General features: G+C 37.7%; 1 protein-coding gene across 3 annotated transcripts in view; it reads left to right on the top strand.

Annotated features, from left to right (window-relative positions):
- The window catches only part of LOC109712233 (germin-like protein 8-14), a 25330-nt gene continuing 8922 nt past the window's right edge, over positions 1123–17530 (top strand). For 2 of the 3 annotated variants that reach the window (XM_020235693.1, XM_020235692.1), the window contains exons 1-3: positions 1123–1602; positions 2174–2375; positions 2697–2902. In XM_020235693.1, coding sequence (XP_020091282.1) covers positions 1259–1602; positions 2174–2375; positions 2697–2879 — 729 coding nt within the window. In that variant the 5' untranslated portion in view covers positions 1123–1258 and the 3' untranslated portion in view covers positions 2880–2902. Of the gene's footprint in view, positions 1603–2173; positions 2376–2696; positions 3019–17530 lie in introns of those variants that run through there. The other variant, XM_020235691.1, reaches the window with a different exon arrangement.

Below are 17530 nucleotides of genomic sequence, written 5' to 3'. Positions count from 1 at the left end.
ATTATCCTCGGCTATCGCCAGCTCAGAGTAAAAGCTTCCTTTTGTCCTTTCGCCACAAAATCTCTCTCTCTCTCTCTCTCTCACATAATAGAAAGAGCACCACTACATGTGCCCAAAAAAATTGTAAAAAATCCACCATTTATACTAATACCAGATAATAAAAACAGAAAAGATTTAGTTCGTCAGGCGTGAAAATACCAAAAAGAATCAAGAAAGAGATAAAAAAAAAATAAAGCACAAAAATATTTACGTGGTTTAGCTATTGGCTTACATTCACGGATGAAGACACAATGAAGATTTTCATTAAAATCAAAATGGTATATATAGTATATCTCTTTCACAAAATTCAAGTCCTAATAATTAAATACACTTATATTTCTCCTCATCCGCCACACCAAATTAATGTAAGAAATTGTATATTTATAATTAGAAATATAAATCTATTAAGATTAAGAATAATCTAGCAGAAATACAGTTCGGCATATTTTAAATTTAACTTATTGAGATAACTAAAACAGAATAGAATTAGAAAAATCTTACGGTTACGAGACTTCTAACAAATGTTACCAAGAATGTTACCCATGTGAGCTACTTATTTTAGCCTACTAATGTGTCATGCATAGATTGATTTCTACAGTACAAATTAGCAAAAGTTATCGGTTATTACAGATGCAAGGAGTAGCAAAAGTATATTAATTTGTAATGAAATTTTAGAATTGCATTACTATACTATCTTTCAAAATATATTCTTAATTGTGTGAAAGAAATAATTCTATTAGATGTATACTAGCTATATATATAAATAACTCAATGGTGACGAAGAATGAGTCTTAGCTAGCTATAGTAAGACACATCAATTTGATAGAATTCATATAAATTCATCTGAAATGTCACTTAGTCTGAAAATATTAGCATAAAAAATATTGCTTATGGTGGAATTTTTTTTAACTGCTATAGAGTATCGATTCATATTTTGACTTATATAATAATATCAATATACATGATCATCTTAATTTATTTATATATTTATTTTAAAAAATTATATAAATTTATCAACACATCAACGACATACGGGAAAACTTTTAAAGGATCGAAGGCACTCTTATAGCTTGGAAAGATGCTGCTACAGCTTCACGTGATTTTCCAGGCTCCACAAGCTAAGCACTACGTGTCCGTTTCATCCCCTACCAAAATCCTACCCCCATGCACGTGAAACCTTATTTACATGCACGGAAGCAACCCAATCATCTCCTAAACCATGCAACTAGTGCCAATTCAATATAAACCCCCAAAACCACAATATAACACAGCAATCAAGACATTTGCACAGTTTATAAATCTAACATATATAGATTTCACCATGCTTCCTCTCCTCCTCTCCCTCCTCCTCCTCCTCCTCCCCTCCTCCTCCCGCGCCAGCGACTTCTGCGTCGCCGACCTCAAGGGCGTCGAGACACCCGCGGGCTTCGCCTGCAAGAAGGTCTCGAGTGTCACCGTCGACGACTTCGTCTACACCGGCCTCGGCGTGGCAGGCAACACCTCGAACATCATCAAGGCTGCCGTCACCCCGGCGTTCGTTGCCCAGTTCCCTGGCGTCAACGGGTGAGAACAGTGTTTTAATATTAAGATATTTACATGATACACACCTTATAAATTGTGTATTGATATACACCTTTAGTACATTTATAGTTGTGAGAATTGTGTGGTGTATACTAACAAAGTTGTAAAGATAAATGACATATTCAAACTTTTAAATCAAAGTGTTCGTCGGCTAACTCAAATCAAACAAATTGAAAGGTACTATGCAAACTTTTAAAATTTTGATTTACGGTTCAACCTTTTAATTTTTTTGATTTGAGTCAGTGATAACATTTTGACTTCAAAATTTAAACTAATTACTTAGTTTAATAGATCTGTACAATTATATAAAGTACTATACTAACAAACTTGTACTTTTAAGTTGTCGACCGGCTCTCAAATCAAATAAACTGAAAGTTTATATAGTAAAATTAAAATTTTGAAAGGTTGGCCGGATAGCCAAATCAAAGTGGTCAATAGTTCATTCAAGTTCTGTACGATTTTGCATTTTTTATTTTTATTTATTTTTTTGATTTAGATGCTTAATTTTGTTTGTAGACAAGTAATGGTGTTTTAATATATTGCATTCAAGCAGGCTGGGCATCTCCGCAGCCCGTCTCGACATAGCTGTAGGCGGCGTGGTCCCTCTCCACACCCACCCGGCCGGGTCGGAGCTCCTCTTGGTCACGCAGGGCAGCATCCTGGCCGGCTTCATCTCCTCGGCGAACGGCGTGTACTACAAATACCTAAGGAAAGGCGATATAATGGTGTTCCCGCAGGGGCAGCTCCACTTCCAGGTTGCGAAACAACTGATTAGGAGTTGTTTGGTTCCTCTGAAAAGTATAAAAACAAGTTTTTCAGGAAAAAAAAAAAATATGAAGTTTTTTTTCCTTTCATTTTCTGCCTGTTTGGTTCAAAAAATAATAATAATAGTGTTTTTAAGAATCAAACATGCAAAAAAACTGAAAAAAATATTTTTCATAAAACTTAATCTTAGAAGTTTTATCTTTTTGACATTTTTTTTGAGGAACCAACAGCTTCCTACTCTAAAAGCTTAAGCTTATACAATATAACATGGGGAGAGAAAACGGTGTTTTAATATTTTATGTTTGTTGCAGATAAACGCGGGCGGAGTGACGGCGGTGGCCTTCGTGAGCTTCAGCAGCCCCAGCCCAGGGCTGCAGATCACTTCGTTCGCGCTCTTCGCGAACAGCCTGCCATCGGCGGTGGTGGAGAAGGTGACTTTCCTCGACGACGCGGAGGTGAAGAAGCTCAAGGGAGTGCTGGGCGGAAGCGGCTAAGCTAAGAAAATAGGGAGAAGTACATTTGTTTCTTTCTTAATTTGTGGTTGTCTTAGATGTGTCTCTTTGGCGGCATGAAACCGGGTGCAATAATTGCGTCTCTCTCTCTTTTATTGTGGTGGCATTTGGTTTTTGTTTATGATGTTTTTGATAGATTTTCTAGGTACATAAAATAAGAAAAAAAAATTAAATACATACCAAAATTCAGGATAAAAAATAAAATAACTCACAAAGCACCATAGAGAAGAAATTCTTGATCAATCTGCGGAACCGATAGTAATTCTTTACCAGAATATGTATGAAAAAGTGGCGAGACCAATACCCCTTTATATAGAGTCTAGATCGACTTCCCATCAAATATCTAATTAGCATTCTATTGAAATTAAATAGATGGAATATGGATAAAATATACCATATCAAGTAGTTCTATATCTATTAGGATTGACCTCTATTTGTAGTAAATCTATATTTGAATATGATTAATTGGGCCACAATTTATGAAAATTCTAACAATATTCTCCCACTTGGCTCATATTGATCATATTTTATGAACGGATTTTCTATACTACAAACTTTATTGCGCATTATTGAAATCTTTATGGTTAAATTTCTTAGAACACACTTGATCTTTAATTCAAACTAAAAGACTATAATGATAGGAACTATGGTGGTCCACCTCTTCATATTGAAATTCTTCTTCCATAATTACCATATCATCTTTATCTCCTAACCGAATATTTTATTTAGCACAACTTTATAAATGAACTTAAAACTGTATGTCCATTCGTTAATAGACAAAACTTTATATCTATCAAATGGTCTAACATAGTGCATTAAACTTTAACTTTATTGAAAAAAGATATATGTTACAACTTTATACATTAAAAGAACTAATCAAACCCATACTTCCAACACCATCCATATATGACTCAGGTGTCGGCCCCTTAGTCATTAGGTTTGTAATATACATTTGGTACTGATATACTCAATTACCATAACTTTCCTCTATCTACTCTCACAACAAGATATTTGGTGTTCAAGTGTTTACACCACACTATAATCTTATTGTTACTATATATGGGGTCGCTATAGGTAGGGCCGCCTTGATATTTGACACCCACTTCTCCAACGATCTGTGGCAGAGGGATACGTGGTGATCGTAGCCCTCTATGGTCCCTATGAGATCCTCGCGGTCGAACTTCAGCCGCCGAAACCCTATCTTGTCGGCTACGACGGTGGAGGAGGAGAAGGAGAGATGGCGATCAATTGTTCTTTTTTTTTTCTTTTTTTATTTGTAATCGGACCGAGTGGGCTGGGTGCGATTGGTTAAGTAGAGAAACTTTTTATTTTTTATTAGATTGGGCTTTATATTTAGCCCTTAATAGATTTTTTTAAAAAAATTTGGCATAAATAGGACACTTATATAAAAGTGTCCCTATAACCTAATTCTATTGTAGTGTAACAAAAGTATATTTGTAATGAAATTTTCGAATTGCATTGTAGTGTCCCTGGTGTTTAGCGGTCTGAGAGACTTCAGCATTTGTGGCTTGTCGACACGTCTGGTGGGTGTCGAGACAAGTCGAAGTCGTTTTGGCGCGAATTGGACGCAAAACGGACTCGGCGCAGTGCGAGAGTGGAGTTCTGACACTGAAATCTGCAAAATACAGGATTTCAGTGTTGAGTATCGGTACCTGGGAGGAGTACCGGTACCCTAGAGGGATTACAGAATTGAATGCTCTCGGGTTTGCAAAGTAGTTGATGCTGAGTACCGGTACCTGTTGGTACGTACCGGTACTGGGACTGAGTACCGGTACTGGGACTGAGTACCGGTACTGCATCGGGCTAGTACCGGTACCCAGCGCGCGACTTTGCAGAATGAGGGCCGAGTACTGGTACCCAAGTTGAGTACCGATACTTCATGTGGCAAATTGAGTTGGTAAGGGGCCTTTTGGTCATTTTGTTGGCGATAAATCCAAACCGACCCTGTTACTCTCTCAATTGTGCTTGGAGCTTGGAGAACTCAGGTAGGGTGACTTCCTTTTCTCTCTCTAGCTCTCTTGCCTTCTTCCTGGTAATTTTGGGAGAGTCGATCTTCTTGTCTTTGGACGATTACGTGCACGCCGTGGTTGAGTCCGGTTGAGGCCGTTGGAGGTTGACCTAGCGCGAGGTTTCTCCTATCGATTTCTAGTCGACGTTGGATGAGCGTTCGAGGTAGGTTAATATTTACCGAAATCGTCGGAATTCCTTCTAAGTCATAGAAGTTGCAGCATGTGTTTTCTTATCTAGACCATCATGTTTAGTCGCTCGAATTCGTAGATTTGCAAGCTTTATATGAAATCTGAATTTGGAGCATTATTTAGTGATTTTAGATGAAGTATATATGCTGAACTGGGATTTGACTTAGGAGAAAACTCTTAAACCTACACTGTCACTTTTTGAAAGGTTAACTGAATTAGCTTCAGGAGCTGTTATTCTTTTGTATCACCGCTGTTAGTGCGTAGTGAATACTCAAATTAGTGTAAGTTGAGATTACGCTTGTGCTGAGGGGTCGAGCTCATTTTACAATAGAGTGTGGACTATTCCGTACTGTCAAGTGCCGTCATGGTTGACAGTGAACCCAAATGTTTACATATTGTTTTAAATTGTGTCGAGAGCATGTGAGTTTTGGTTGTTAGACCAGTTTGACCCATTTGCATCGACTATAGTCTGTGTGAGCCTGATTGAGATCGATAGAGACACGCTTGCATACTCGGTTGGGTCGCGCCCACAAGTGCCGCTCTGGAGTGAGGCTTTACTTGCATTGATGTCACAGCAGTTCTGTTTGGACAGATTTCTTGGACCGGCCACCCCCGTGGGTGGTGTACAGTGTAGCTTGGATACTGGCAGGGTGGGTCGGCTTGGGCAGCCCTAGTGAGATTGGGTCAGTGTGATACATGTCTATGTCTACAGATAGTCTGTGTTTGTTAGCAATAGTATAGTGACATATAGCTATAGAGTTTTTTTCAGCTTTCCTTACTATCCGTTGCATACCTTACTGTAAACTTAGTGGGTAGGCCGTTGGAGGCGGTGACGGTAGTAAGAGAGTCATTGTATGTGGCTGCCACTATAAACTTAGTGGGCATACCATACAGTAGTAGCCATTGTATGTGGCTGCTACTGTTGCTGATTCCGACCGTGGTAAGAGAGTCGCGAGCTAGATCTCTTCCATTCTTGGTCTTTGGCTAGAGGAGCACCTTTTAGAGTTAGTTTTGGGTTGTTACCTTGTACATACTGTTATGTTAGTAGTACTCGCTGGAGCAAGGTTGTTCTGCGGCTCATGTATGTACAGTGGACCATTTATGTCTTTAGATACATATTTTATTTATAGCAGCTCTTTACCTCTTATGTAGCTATATTCTGTTACAGGTACAGCTATCGCTTTCTATACACGAAAAATTCTTAGGTATATGGCGGGTTTGTTGGCGTACTCGGAAAAACGTGGTAATCCAGAGCGTAACATGCATTACTATACTATCTTTCAAAATATATTCTTAATTGTGTGAAAGAAATAATTCTATTAGATATACATAGATATATATATATATATATATATATTATAAGACAGAGACAGAGACATCCTAGAGAAGAGAGAGAAGCGAGAAGCAGGTCTGGCTATGGTGCTCCTACAGGAGCACGGAGGCCCTCCGGCTCCTGAGCGTTCGATGATGTAAGTTCCCGAATCGAACGATACAGCTCCGTTAAACTTATCTGAGCGTATTGAAGTTTCTAGAAAATATAATTTTGTAATTTTTTGAATATCATTTAGCTATGCCTAAGCCATCGAAATAATCAAAAGCAATAACTTTTAACGGCTTGAAAATAAAAATCCCTATAATAACAATGTGATAGAGTACTAAATTTCGAATCAGAAATATATCTTGTGGAGATGTATAAAGAATTTTGTATCAAAATTTCATCTGATTTGAATACTTCTATACCGTTAAACTTGAAAACGGTAGATATCAACCATTAAAAATTATGGATTTTGAATCCTTTCGATCACTAGGTAAATGATATCAAAAAATTGCAAAAATTATTTTCTAGAAACTTCAAATGCACTAGATCAAGTCTAACGGAGCCAATCGTCGATTTGAAAATTTCATCATCGAAAACGGCTCAGGAGCACGGAGGCCTCCGTGCTCCTGAGAGCACAACAGTCTTGCTCTCTCTCTCTCTCTCTCTCTCTCTCTCTCTCTCTCTCTCTCTCTCTCTCTCTCTCTCTATATATATATATATATATATATATATATATATATATATATATATATATATAGTAAATATGTCTCGAATTCTAGTACAATAGGGTTTTTTAACCCTATTCAATTTTGATTATCCCATTAAGTTAAAATATGCCGAATTTTATTGAAATATTCCTAATCTTAGTGGGTTTATATTCCTAATCATATTATAAGATTTAGCCTCTATTTTAAATATACCCTTTATTCCATTGATTTGGTACGGAAGATGAGAGAGAGAGTATGGGTGTATTTTTGGGATTAAGGTTTTGTGAGAAAGGCATATTTTCTACACCACTTTGATTATAATGAAGATCTTCACTCCGTCTTCGCCCGTGGATGTAGGCCGGTGGCCGAATCACGTAAATATTGTGTGCCCTATTTTTTCTTCTCTCTTTCTCAAATCTCTTTTGGTATTTTCGCACCCGATGAACTAGATCTTTTCCGTTTTAGTTCTAACAAACTGGTATCAAAGACGGAATGTTCGTTTGGGTGTTTAAGGCGTTGACGAAGTTTGAGATTGAGAAGTTTGTTCACTCTAATAGTTTCACCCTACAGCAAGTTGTCGTTCTGATGCAACAGAGATTGCAAAAGGCGCCATTGGAGATGAGAATATTGGCACTTCAGAGAATCCCGCAGATTTACTCATTAAGTTTTTTAGGCGTTCAAGGTCAAGTATTCTGTAAACTTGTTCGCTTGTGCAGTAGCACTTCAAGAGCTTTTAGAATTTTGGTGGAGAAAACACAGAATTCAAGTCAAGGTGGAGATTGTTAAATATGTCTCGAATTCTAGTACTGCAAGATTTTCTAACCCTATTCAGTTTTGATTATCCTATTAAGTTAAATTTAGATTATACCTAATTTTATTGAGATATTCCTAATCTTAGTGGGTTTATATTCCTAATCGTATTATAGGATTTGGCCACTATTATAAATATATATATTCTTTATTCCATTGATTTGGCGCGGAAGATGATAGAGAGAGAGCATGGGTGTATTTTTGGGATTGGGGTTTTGTGAGAAATGCATATTTTGTACACCATTTTGATTATAATGAAGATCTCCGCTCCGTCTTCGCCCATAGAGGTAGGTCGGTAATCGAACCACATAAATATTGTGTGCCCTATTTTTTCTTCTCTTCTTCTCGGATCTCTTTTGATATTTTCGCACCCGACGAACTTTCTCGGATCTCTTTTGGTATTTTCACACCCGACAAACTAAATCTTTTCGATTTTAGTTCTAACAATATATATATATATATATATATAGTATAAATATATATATATATTGTGTAGAACTAAAATCGAAAAGATTCTAGTTTGTCGAGAGTTGTGAAAATACCCAAGAGATCCGGAAGTTGTCTTGGAGTGCGAAAATTATCAAAGAGATCGAGAAGAAGAAGAAGAAAAACATAGTGGCACACAATATTATGATGGTTCGATTACCGATCTAACCTCTATGCTAAGACGGAGGGAGATCTTCATTATAATCAAATGGTGTAACAAAAATATGCATTCTCACAAAACCCCAATCCCAAAAAACACCCTCATGCTCTCTCGTCTATCATCTTCCGGCGCCAAATCAATAGAATAAAAGATATATATTATATTATTAATAGTGGCCAAATCCTTAATAATCGATTAGGGATATAAACCACTAAGATTAGGAATATTCTCAAAAAATGTAGTATAATCTAAATTTAACTTATAGGATAATCCAAAAATGAATAGGGTTAGAAATCTCGCAGACTAGAATTCGGAGACATATTTAACAATCTCACACCTTGACTTGAATTCTGTGCTTTTCTCCACCAAATTCTAATAAGCTCTTGAAAGTGCTACTGACAACGCGAACAAAGTTTCAGAATACTTGACCTGTGAACGCTCCTAAAAAATTAATGAGTAACATCTGCGGCATTCTCTGAAGTGCCAATATTTCAATCTCAATGCGCGCCTTTGCCATATCTCTGTGCATTCAGAACGCACTTGCTGTTAGGCGTTGAAACTATTATGACGTGAAACAAACTTCTCAATATTCAAACTTCGTGTCTAACCGCTTAAAACACCCAAACGAACATTCCGTTCTTTGATTACAAGTTGTGTTAGAACACTAACAACCGGAAAAGATCATGCTTTCTCGGTCGTGCGAAAATAACAAAAGAGATTTGAGAAAGAGGAAGAAAAAATAGGTGCACACAATATTTACTGTGATTTCGGCCACCGGCCTACATCCACGTGGCGGAAGACGGGGTGCAGATATTCATGTATAATCAAAGTGGTGTGAAAATATGCCTTTCTCACAAAACCTTAATCCACAGAAATAACACCCCATACTCTCTTCTCATCTTCGCGTACCAATCAATTGGCAAATCAAGAGGGGTATATTTAAAAATAGAGGCTAAATCTTATAGATATGATTAGGAATATAAACCACTGATTAGGAATATTTCAATAAAATTCGGATATTTTAACTTAATGGGTAATCAAAATTGACATGGGTTAAAAAAACCCTATGCTATAGAATTCGGACATATTTACTTTATATATTATATATATTATATTATATATATATAATATATAATTACTATAGAGGAGAGAGAGGAGAGAGGGAGAGACTGATATCACATGAGAGGAAGAGAGAGAGACGAGAGAGAGAGAGAGGCCAGCAGCTGTTGTGCGTTCAGGAGCACGGAGGCCGTCCGTGCTCTGAGCCTGCTTTCGATGATGAAATTTGCAAATCGACGATTGGCTCCGTTAGACTTGATCTAGTGCATTTGAAGTTTCTAGAAAATAATTTTATGCAATTTTTTTGATATCATTTACTAGTGATCGAAAGCGATTCAAAATCCGATTAATTTTAAATGAGTTGATTATTCTAGTTTCAAGTTTAACGGGTGTAGAAGTATTTCAAATCAGGATGAAATTTTGCATACAAAATTCTTTTATACATCTCCACAAGATTATATTTCTGATTCGAAATTTTAGTACTACTATCACGCATTTATTATAGGATTATTTATTTTCAAGCCGCTTAAAGTTATTGCTTTTGAATTATTTCGATCTTAGCATAGCTAAATGATATTCAAAAAATTACAAAAATATATTTCTAGAAATCAATAGCCTCAGATAAGTTTTTAACGGCCAGCTGTATCGTCGATTCGGGAACTCTATCATCGAAACGTCAGGAGCGCGGAGGCCATCCGTGCTCTCTGGTAGGTACACCAAGCCAGCACCTGCTCTCTCTCTTCTCTCTCTTCTTCTCAGATGTCTCTGTCTCTGTCTCTTAATAATATTATATTATATATATATATTACTATATTATATATACTTATATATATATATTATACATATATATCTATGGTATATCTATAGAATTATTTCTTCACATTTAAGAATTATATTTTGAAATAGTATAGTATAGTAATGCTGATTACGCTCTGGATTACCAAGTTTTCGAGTCACGCTCAACAAACCGCCAGATGTTACCTACGAATTTTTCCAGTGTATTAGCAAAGCGATAGCGTGTCCTGTTAACAGAATATATAGCTCATAAGAGGTAAAAGGTGCTATATAAAAATTATGTATCTAAGAATAATGCGTCATGTACATCATGAGCCCGCCAGAACACCTTGGTCAGCGAGTACTTACTAACAGTAACAGTATGTGACATCGGTAAACCCAAATTACTCTAAAAGGTGCTCTCTAGTAAAGACCAAGAATTGGAAGAGATCTAGAGTCGCGATCTCTTCCCGGTCGGAATCAGACTAGTAGCAGCACATACAATGGCACTACTGTATGGTATGCCCACTTAAGTTTATGAGTGGCAGCCACATACCAATGATCTCTTACTACAGTCACCTGCCTACAACGGCCTACCCACTAATGTTTACCAGTAAGGTATGCAACGGATGTAAGAAAGCGTGAAAAAACTCTATAGCTATATGTCAACCTTACTATTTGCCTAACAAACCAGACTATGCTGTAACATAGAATGTAATCACACTGACCAATTAACTAGTGCTGCCCAAGCGGACCACGAACTGCCATATCCAACTACACTGTACACCACCCACGGGGGTGCCGGTCCAAGAAATCATGCAAACAGAACTGCTTACATCAATGCCAGTAAGCCTCAACTCCGAGCGGGCATGTGGGCGCACCACCGCAGTATGCAAGCGTGTCCTCTATCGATCTCAATCAGGTCACACAGTATAGTCGATGCAAATGGGTCAACTGTGCTCTAACAGACCAAACTCATATGCTTCGGACACAATTTAAACAATATGTAAAACGTTTGGGGTTCACTGTCACCACTGACAGGCCACTTGACAGTACGGGACATTAATGTCCACATCTATTGTAAACTGACAGTGAACCCTCAGCAAGCGTAATCTAAACTACACCTAATTGAGTATTCACTACGCACTAACAGCCGGTGAATACAAAGTATAACGAGCTCTTGAAGGCTAATTCAGTTAACCTTTCAAAAAGTGGACAGTGTAGGTTTAGAGTTTCTCCTAACGTTTCAAATCCAGTTCAGCATATTACTTCATCTAAATCACTAAATAATGCTCCAAATTCAGTTCATATAAAGCTTTGCAAATTACGCATTCGAGCGGAGCTAAAACTGATGTCTTAGATAAGAAAACACTGCTGCAAATTCTATGAACTTTAGAAGGAATTCCGACGATTTCGGAAATATTAACCGTACTCGACGCTCATCCAACGTCGACTAAATGTCGATAGGAGCAAACCTCGCGGAATAGGTCAACCTCCACGGCCTCAACCGCGACTAAACCGGCCACGTGCACGTAAATCGTCAAGACAGAGATCGACTTCTCCCAAAATTAGACCAGGAAGAAGGCGAGAGAGCTAGGAGAAGAGAAAGGAATGTCAGCCTACCTGAGTTCTCGAAGCTCCAAGCACAATGAGAGGATAACAGGGTCGGTTTGGGATTATCGCCAACAATGACCAAAAGCCCGTTACACCAACTCAAGTTTGCCACACGAAGTATCGGTACTCAACTTGGGTACCAGTATCGGCCCTCATTCTTGACAACGCGCGCGCTGTTAGTCGTACTAGCCGATCGACCAGTACCGGTACCAGTCCCAGTACCGGACTCACGGTCCCAGGTACCGGTACGTACCAAAGGTACCGGGTACTGCAGCATCAACTACTTTGCAAACCCGGAGAGCATTATTCTGTAACCCGCTGACGGTACGTACTCTCCAGTACCGTACTCAACAGAATCCCTGATTTTGCAGATTTCAGTGTCAGCACTGCACGTCTCCACTGGCCTGAGTCCGATTTCTGCGTCCTATTCGCAGCCAAACGAGCCTTCGACTTGTCTCGATCACACCACCGACGTGCATCGCACAAGCAAATTGCTGAAGTCTCTCAGACCGCTCAAACACCGGGACAACTACAATGCATTCATGAAATTCTCAATTCAAAAGTATACTTTGGTTACACATAGCATAGATTAGGTTATAGGACACTATTTATATAAGTGTCGCTATTTATGCCAAATATTTTTTATAAAACAATCCTATTAAGGGCTAAATATAAACCAATCTAATAAAACAAAAAAAAGTTTCTCCTATTAAACCAATCGCAACCACAGCCACTCGGATCCGTTAACAAATAAAAAAAAAAGAAAACAAAAAAGAAAAATTATCAGCATCTCCTTCTCCTCCTCCACCGTCGTGCCGACAAAGATATGTTTCGGCGGCTGAAAGTTGCGACGCGGGTTCTCATAGGGACCATAAGAGGGCTACGATCACCACGTATCCTCATGCCAGGCAGATCGTTGGAGAAAGTGGGTGTCAATATCAAGGCCGGCCCCTACGCTATAGCGACCCAATATATAGTAAACCATATAGAATTATAGTGTGGTGTAAACAACTTGACACCAAAGTATTTGTTGTTGGAGTAGATAGAGGAAGTTAAGGTAATATGAGTATAATCAAGTACACAAATGTATAATTACAAACCTAAAATGATAAGGGCGCCGCACATGAGTCATATATTGATGGCGCTTGGAAGTATGGGTATTGTACTTAGTTCTATTTAATGTATAAGTATGTAACATATATCTTTTTTCAATAAAGTTAAGTTTAATGCACTATGTTAGACCAATTTGATAGATATAAAGTTTTGTCTTTTAACGAATGGAGCATAAGGTTTTAAGTTCATTTATTAAGTTGTGCAAATAAAAATATTCGGTAGGAGCATAAACGATGAGTTATCGGTTAATTATGGAAAGACATTTCATATGAAGAGGTGGACACCATGTTCTATATTATTAGTCTTTTGATTGAATTAAAGTCAAGTTGTTTCGAAGAAAATGTTAACATAAAGATTTCATATGCGCAATAAAGTTGTCGCTAATAGTAAGAAGATCCGACTTAATAAATTATGATCAATAGAGCCATAGTGGGAGAATATTGTAGAATTTCATAATTATTGTGGCCCAATTATCATATTCAAATAAGTAGTTACTACAAATAGAGGGTCAATCTTAATAGATATAGAAGCTACTTGATATGGTATATTATTTCATTCATCTATTTAATTTCGAATAGAACTGTAATTTAGATAGTTTGATAGGGAGCTCGATCTAGACCTCTATTAAAAGGGGTATTGGTCTCGCCATTTTTCATTACATTTACTGGTTTAAAGATTACTAGTCAGGTTCGCAGTAATTGATGCAAGATGTTGCTTCTCTATGGTGGCTTTTGTGAGTTTATTTTATTTTTTATTCCTGATATTTGGCGTATGTATTTAATTTATTTTTCTTTAATTTAATGTCACTAGAAAATCTATCAAAAAGCATCATAACAAAAACCAATCACCAACAACATTAAAGAGAAGAAGAGACGGCAATGTATTGCACCCGCGTTCATGCGCAAAGAGACACATCTAAGACAACACACAAGATTAGAAAGAACAAAATGTACGTCATACCCTATTAGTTCTTAGCTTAGCGCGCTTAGCGCCCAGACTCCGTTGAGCTTCTTTCACCTGCCGCGTCGTTCGCGATGGAAAGTCGACCTCTCCACCACGCGATGGCGCTGCTTGTTACGCGAAGAGCGCGAACGGAAGTGATCTGCAGCACCTGGGCTGGGTGCTGAGACATCACGAAGCGCACCGCGCGTCACTCCGCCACGCCGTTTATCTGCAGCAACAAAATAAAAATATTAAAACAACGTTTTCTCTCCCACAATGTTATATTGTTATAAGCTTAAGTTTTAGTAGTAGGAAGCTGTTGAGTTCCTCAAAAAAAATGAATCTAAAAAGATTAAAATTCTAAGATTAAGATTTTATGAAAAATATTTTTTTTCAGTATTTTTTTGCATGTTGATCTTAAAAAACACTATTAATTATTATTTTTTGAACCAAAAACAGGCGAAATGAAAGGAAAAAACTTATATTTTTTTTTTTCCTGAAACTTGTTTTTTATATTTTCAGAGCAGGGAACAAACAATCCTAATCAGTTGTTTCGCCAACCTGGAAGTGAGCTGCCCCTGCTGGGACACCTTATATCGCCTTTCTTAGGTATTTGTAGAGTACACGCCGTTCGCGAGAGATGAACGGCCAGATGCTGCCGCTTGCGTGACAAGAGGAGCTCGACCCGGCGAGGTGGGTGTGGAGAGGACACCGACCTTCAGCTATGTCGAGACGGGCTGCGGAGAATGCCCAGCTCTGCTGAATGCAATATTATTTAAAACACCATTATTGTGCTACAAACAAATTAACATTAAATCAAAAAATAAATAAAAATAAAAAAATGCAAATCGTACCAGAAACTTGAATGAACTTGGACCACTTTGATTTGGCTATCAGGCCAACTTTCAATTGTTAATTTTACTATATAACTTTAGTTTATTTGATTTGAGAGCGCGTCGAAACAACTTAAAATAACAAGTTTGTTAGTATGTATTAATAATTGTACAGATTATTAACTAAGTATAGTTTAAATTTTAGAAGTCAAAAATGTTATCATGACTCAAATCAAAAAATTGAAAGGTTGTGAACGTTAAATCAAATTTAAAAGTTTGCCAATAGTACTTATCAATTCTTGAATTTGAGTTACGCCGAACATTTGATTTAAAAGTTTGAATATGTCATTATTTTCACAACTTTAGTATACACCAACATTCTCACAACTAAATGTCTAAAGGTCGTAATCAATACACACATTTATAAGGTGCGTATCATGTAAATATCTTCAATAATTAAAGCACATGTTCTCACCCTGACGCCCAGGGAACTGGGCAACGAACAGCCGGTCGCGGGGGGTGACGGCAGCCTGATGATGTTTCGAGTGTTGCCTGCACGCGAGGCGGGTGTAGACGAAGGTCGTCGACGGTGACACCTCGAGACTCTTCTTGCAGGCAAGCCGCAGGGTGGTTCGACGCCCTGAGGTCCAGGCGAGCAAGAAGGTCGCTGGCGCGGGGAGGAGGGAGGAGGAGGCAGAGAGGGAGAGGAGCGGAGGAAGCATGCGATGAAATTATATATGTTAGATTAATAAACTGATGCAAAATGTCTTGATTGCTGTGTTATATAGTGGTTGTCGGGGTTTATATTGAATTGCATAGTTGCGATGGTTTAGAGATGATTGGGGTTGTTCCGTGCATGTAAATAGGTTTCAGGACAAAATGGCGCATAGGATATTTGAGTAGGTGATCGAGAAGACAACGTAAGTGCTTGCTTGTTGGAGCCTGTACAGTCAGCGCTGAGCTGTAGCAAGGCATCTTTCCAACTGTTAAGAGTGCCTTCGATCCTTTAAAAAAAGTATTCCCGGCCACGTTCCGTATGTCGGTTGACAGGAATATATTGTCATCATAAGCGTCCTTATTTTGGTAATATTTTGGGATATCTAGGCAATGGTTGCATAAATACACCATTATGTGCTTTCTTATTTCTATCTATCGTTCCTTTTAAATTTCAAGATGATTGAATACCCGAGTCATCAAGTATACATGCTTTTTCCCATGTTTGTTGTAAGTTCCAATATGGTGAATCTAATGGCGTGAGATTATAATAAGAGAGTGTTGTTCTTGTATCTATTTGATGACAAACTTGTCAATATATATAGAGTTCAATTCAAATATTAAATGGAATTCATGGCCATAACTATTTTCATAAATAGATGCGTTACGTGTTTTTGAAAATAACATGAGCGGAAAAAATTTTTTTTTTATGATATAGCAAGTAATTAGTTTTTGTTATTATTATTAGTGACTTGTTTAGATTTTATAAAACATTAAGGAGATGGTGGATTTCGATAGCACGAAGGGCTTATGGGGAGCGTCTACTGGTGTATCCAGTGTTCTGGGTGCGCGTTCATTGACTATGTAATCTATTTATTCAGCCAAGACTTTTTCTCCGGATTTTGTAGTAGTTATTGTCTTTGAACTATGACCGATTCAATTCTTATTGTTATAATAGATTAGATCTAATCTTTTTCTACGATATAGATACCGGATGATCCATGGTGAATACTAATTGAATAAAAGATTTATAAAGGAGGTTTTGTAGTTTGGTATTTTTTTTTTCAGATAGAAACTCTGTTGGTAGAATAAGTATAGTTGCATATAATGTTGTCTTCTTCATGATAAGGACCGAACCCATGTGAAACTCCAGGTTGAATTAATTAGATTTATCAAGCAGCTTTTAGTCGTAGCTGAGTCTGTTCCTCCCCAATCTCTGGTAGCCATTTCGATAAGACTTGAAGTTATGTTGTCCATTGGGCCAAAGTCTAATTTGATTTGTCTTGACAGCAGTAGGCTTTGATTGGCAATCCTGGCTTGGGATGATGTGTTATGCTACTACCTTCACAACCAGTGAATCTCTTTCCATCACATACTTGTCTATCAAGTAAACCTATTGTTGGTGGTACAGAATTTAGTCGGAATAAGACTTTACGATTATAATGAATCGATCGCGGTAAGTCGGTGTTGTGGTGTGTTAGAGTGAGAAAATGTGTTGTGTTCAGCCATAATGTGCGGTGTGTAGTGGTGTGTTGTGATGGTAGACGTGTGACTTTATGTGGGTGTGGTGTTGTAGTGTGGGTCTTAATGACGTAGTCAGCTCGCATAAGGACTCATTACAAAGTCACCTTGTATATACAGAGAACAAGAAATACAGTTTTAGGCGTTCGGAATATTTATATATTGTCATATCACCGGCCCCTAGGGCTTCGTGTGGATAGTGACTCACAAATAACATTTTAATTATAGACTGAGGTTTCCACAATAAACAAATTTCAAAATTGAAGGATTTCAACCATTATCAGAACCATAAATTTTCTAGGGTACAGATATGTTTAGTTGTTTTCCAATTCGAAATATATGACGAATGACAAGCAGGGTTAA

This window comes from Ananas comosus, linkage group 6 (assembly GCF_001540865.1).
Source record: "Ananas comosus cultivar F153 linkage group 6, ASM154086v1, whole genome shotgun sequence".
Taxonomy (NCBI): Eukaryota; Viridiplantae; Streptophyta; class Magnoliopsida; order Poales; family Bromeliaceae; genus Ananas; species Ananas comosus.
The sequence above is the reverse complement of the archived record's forward strand: the minus strand, read 5'-3'. Positions and strand labels throughout refer to the sequence as shown.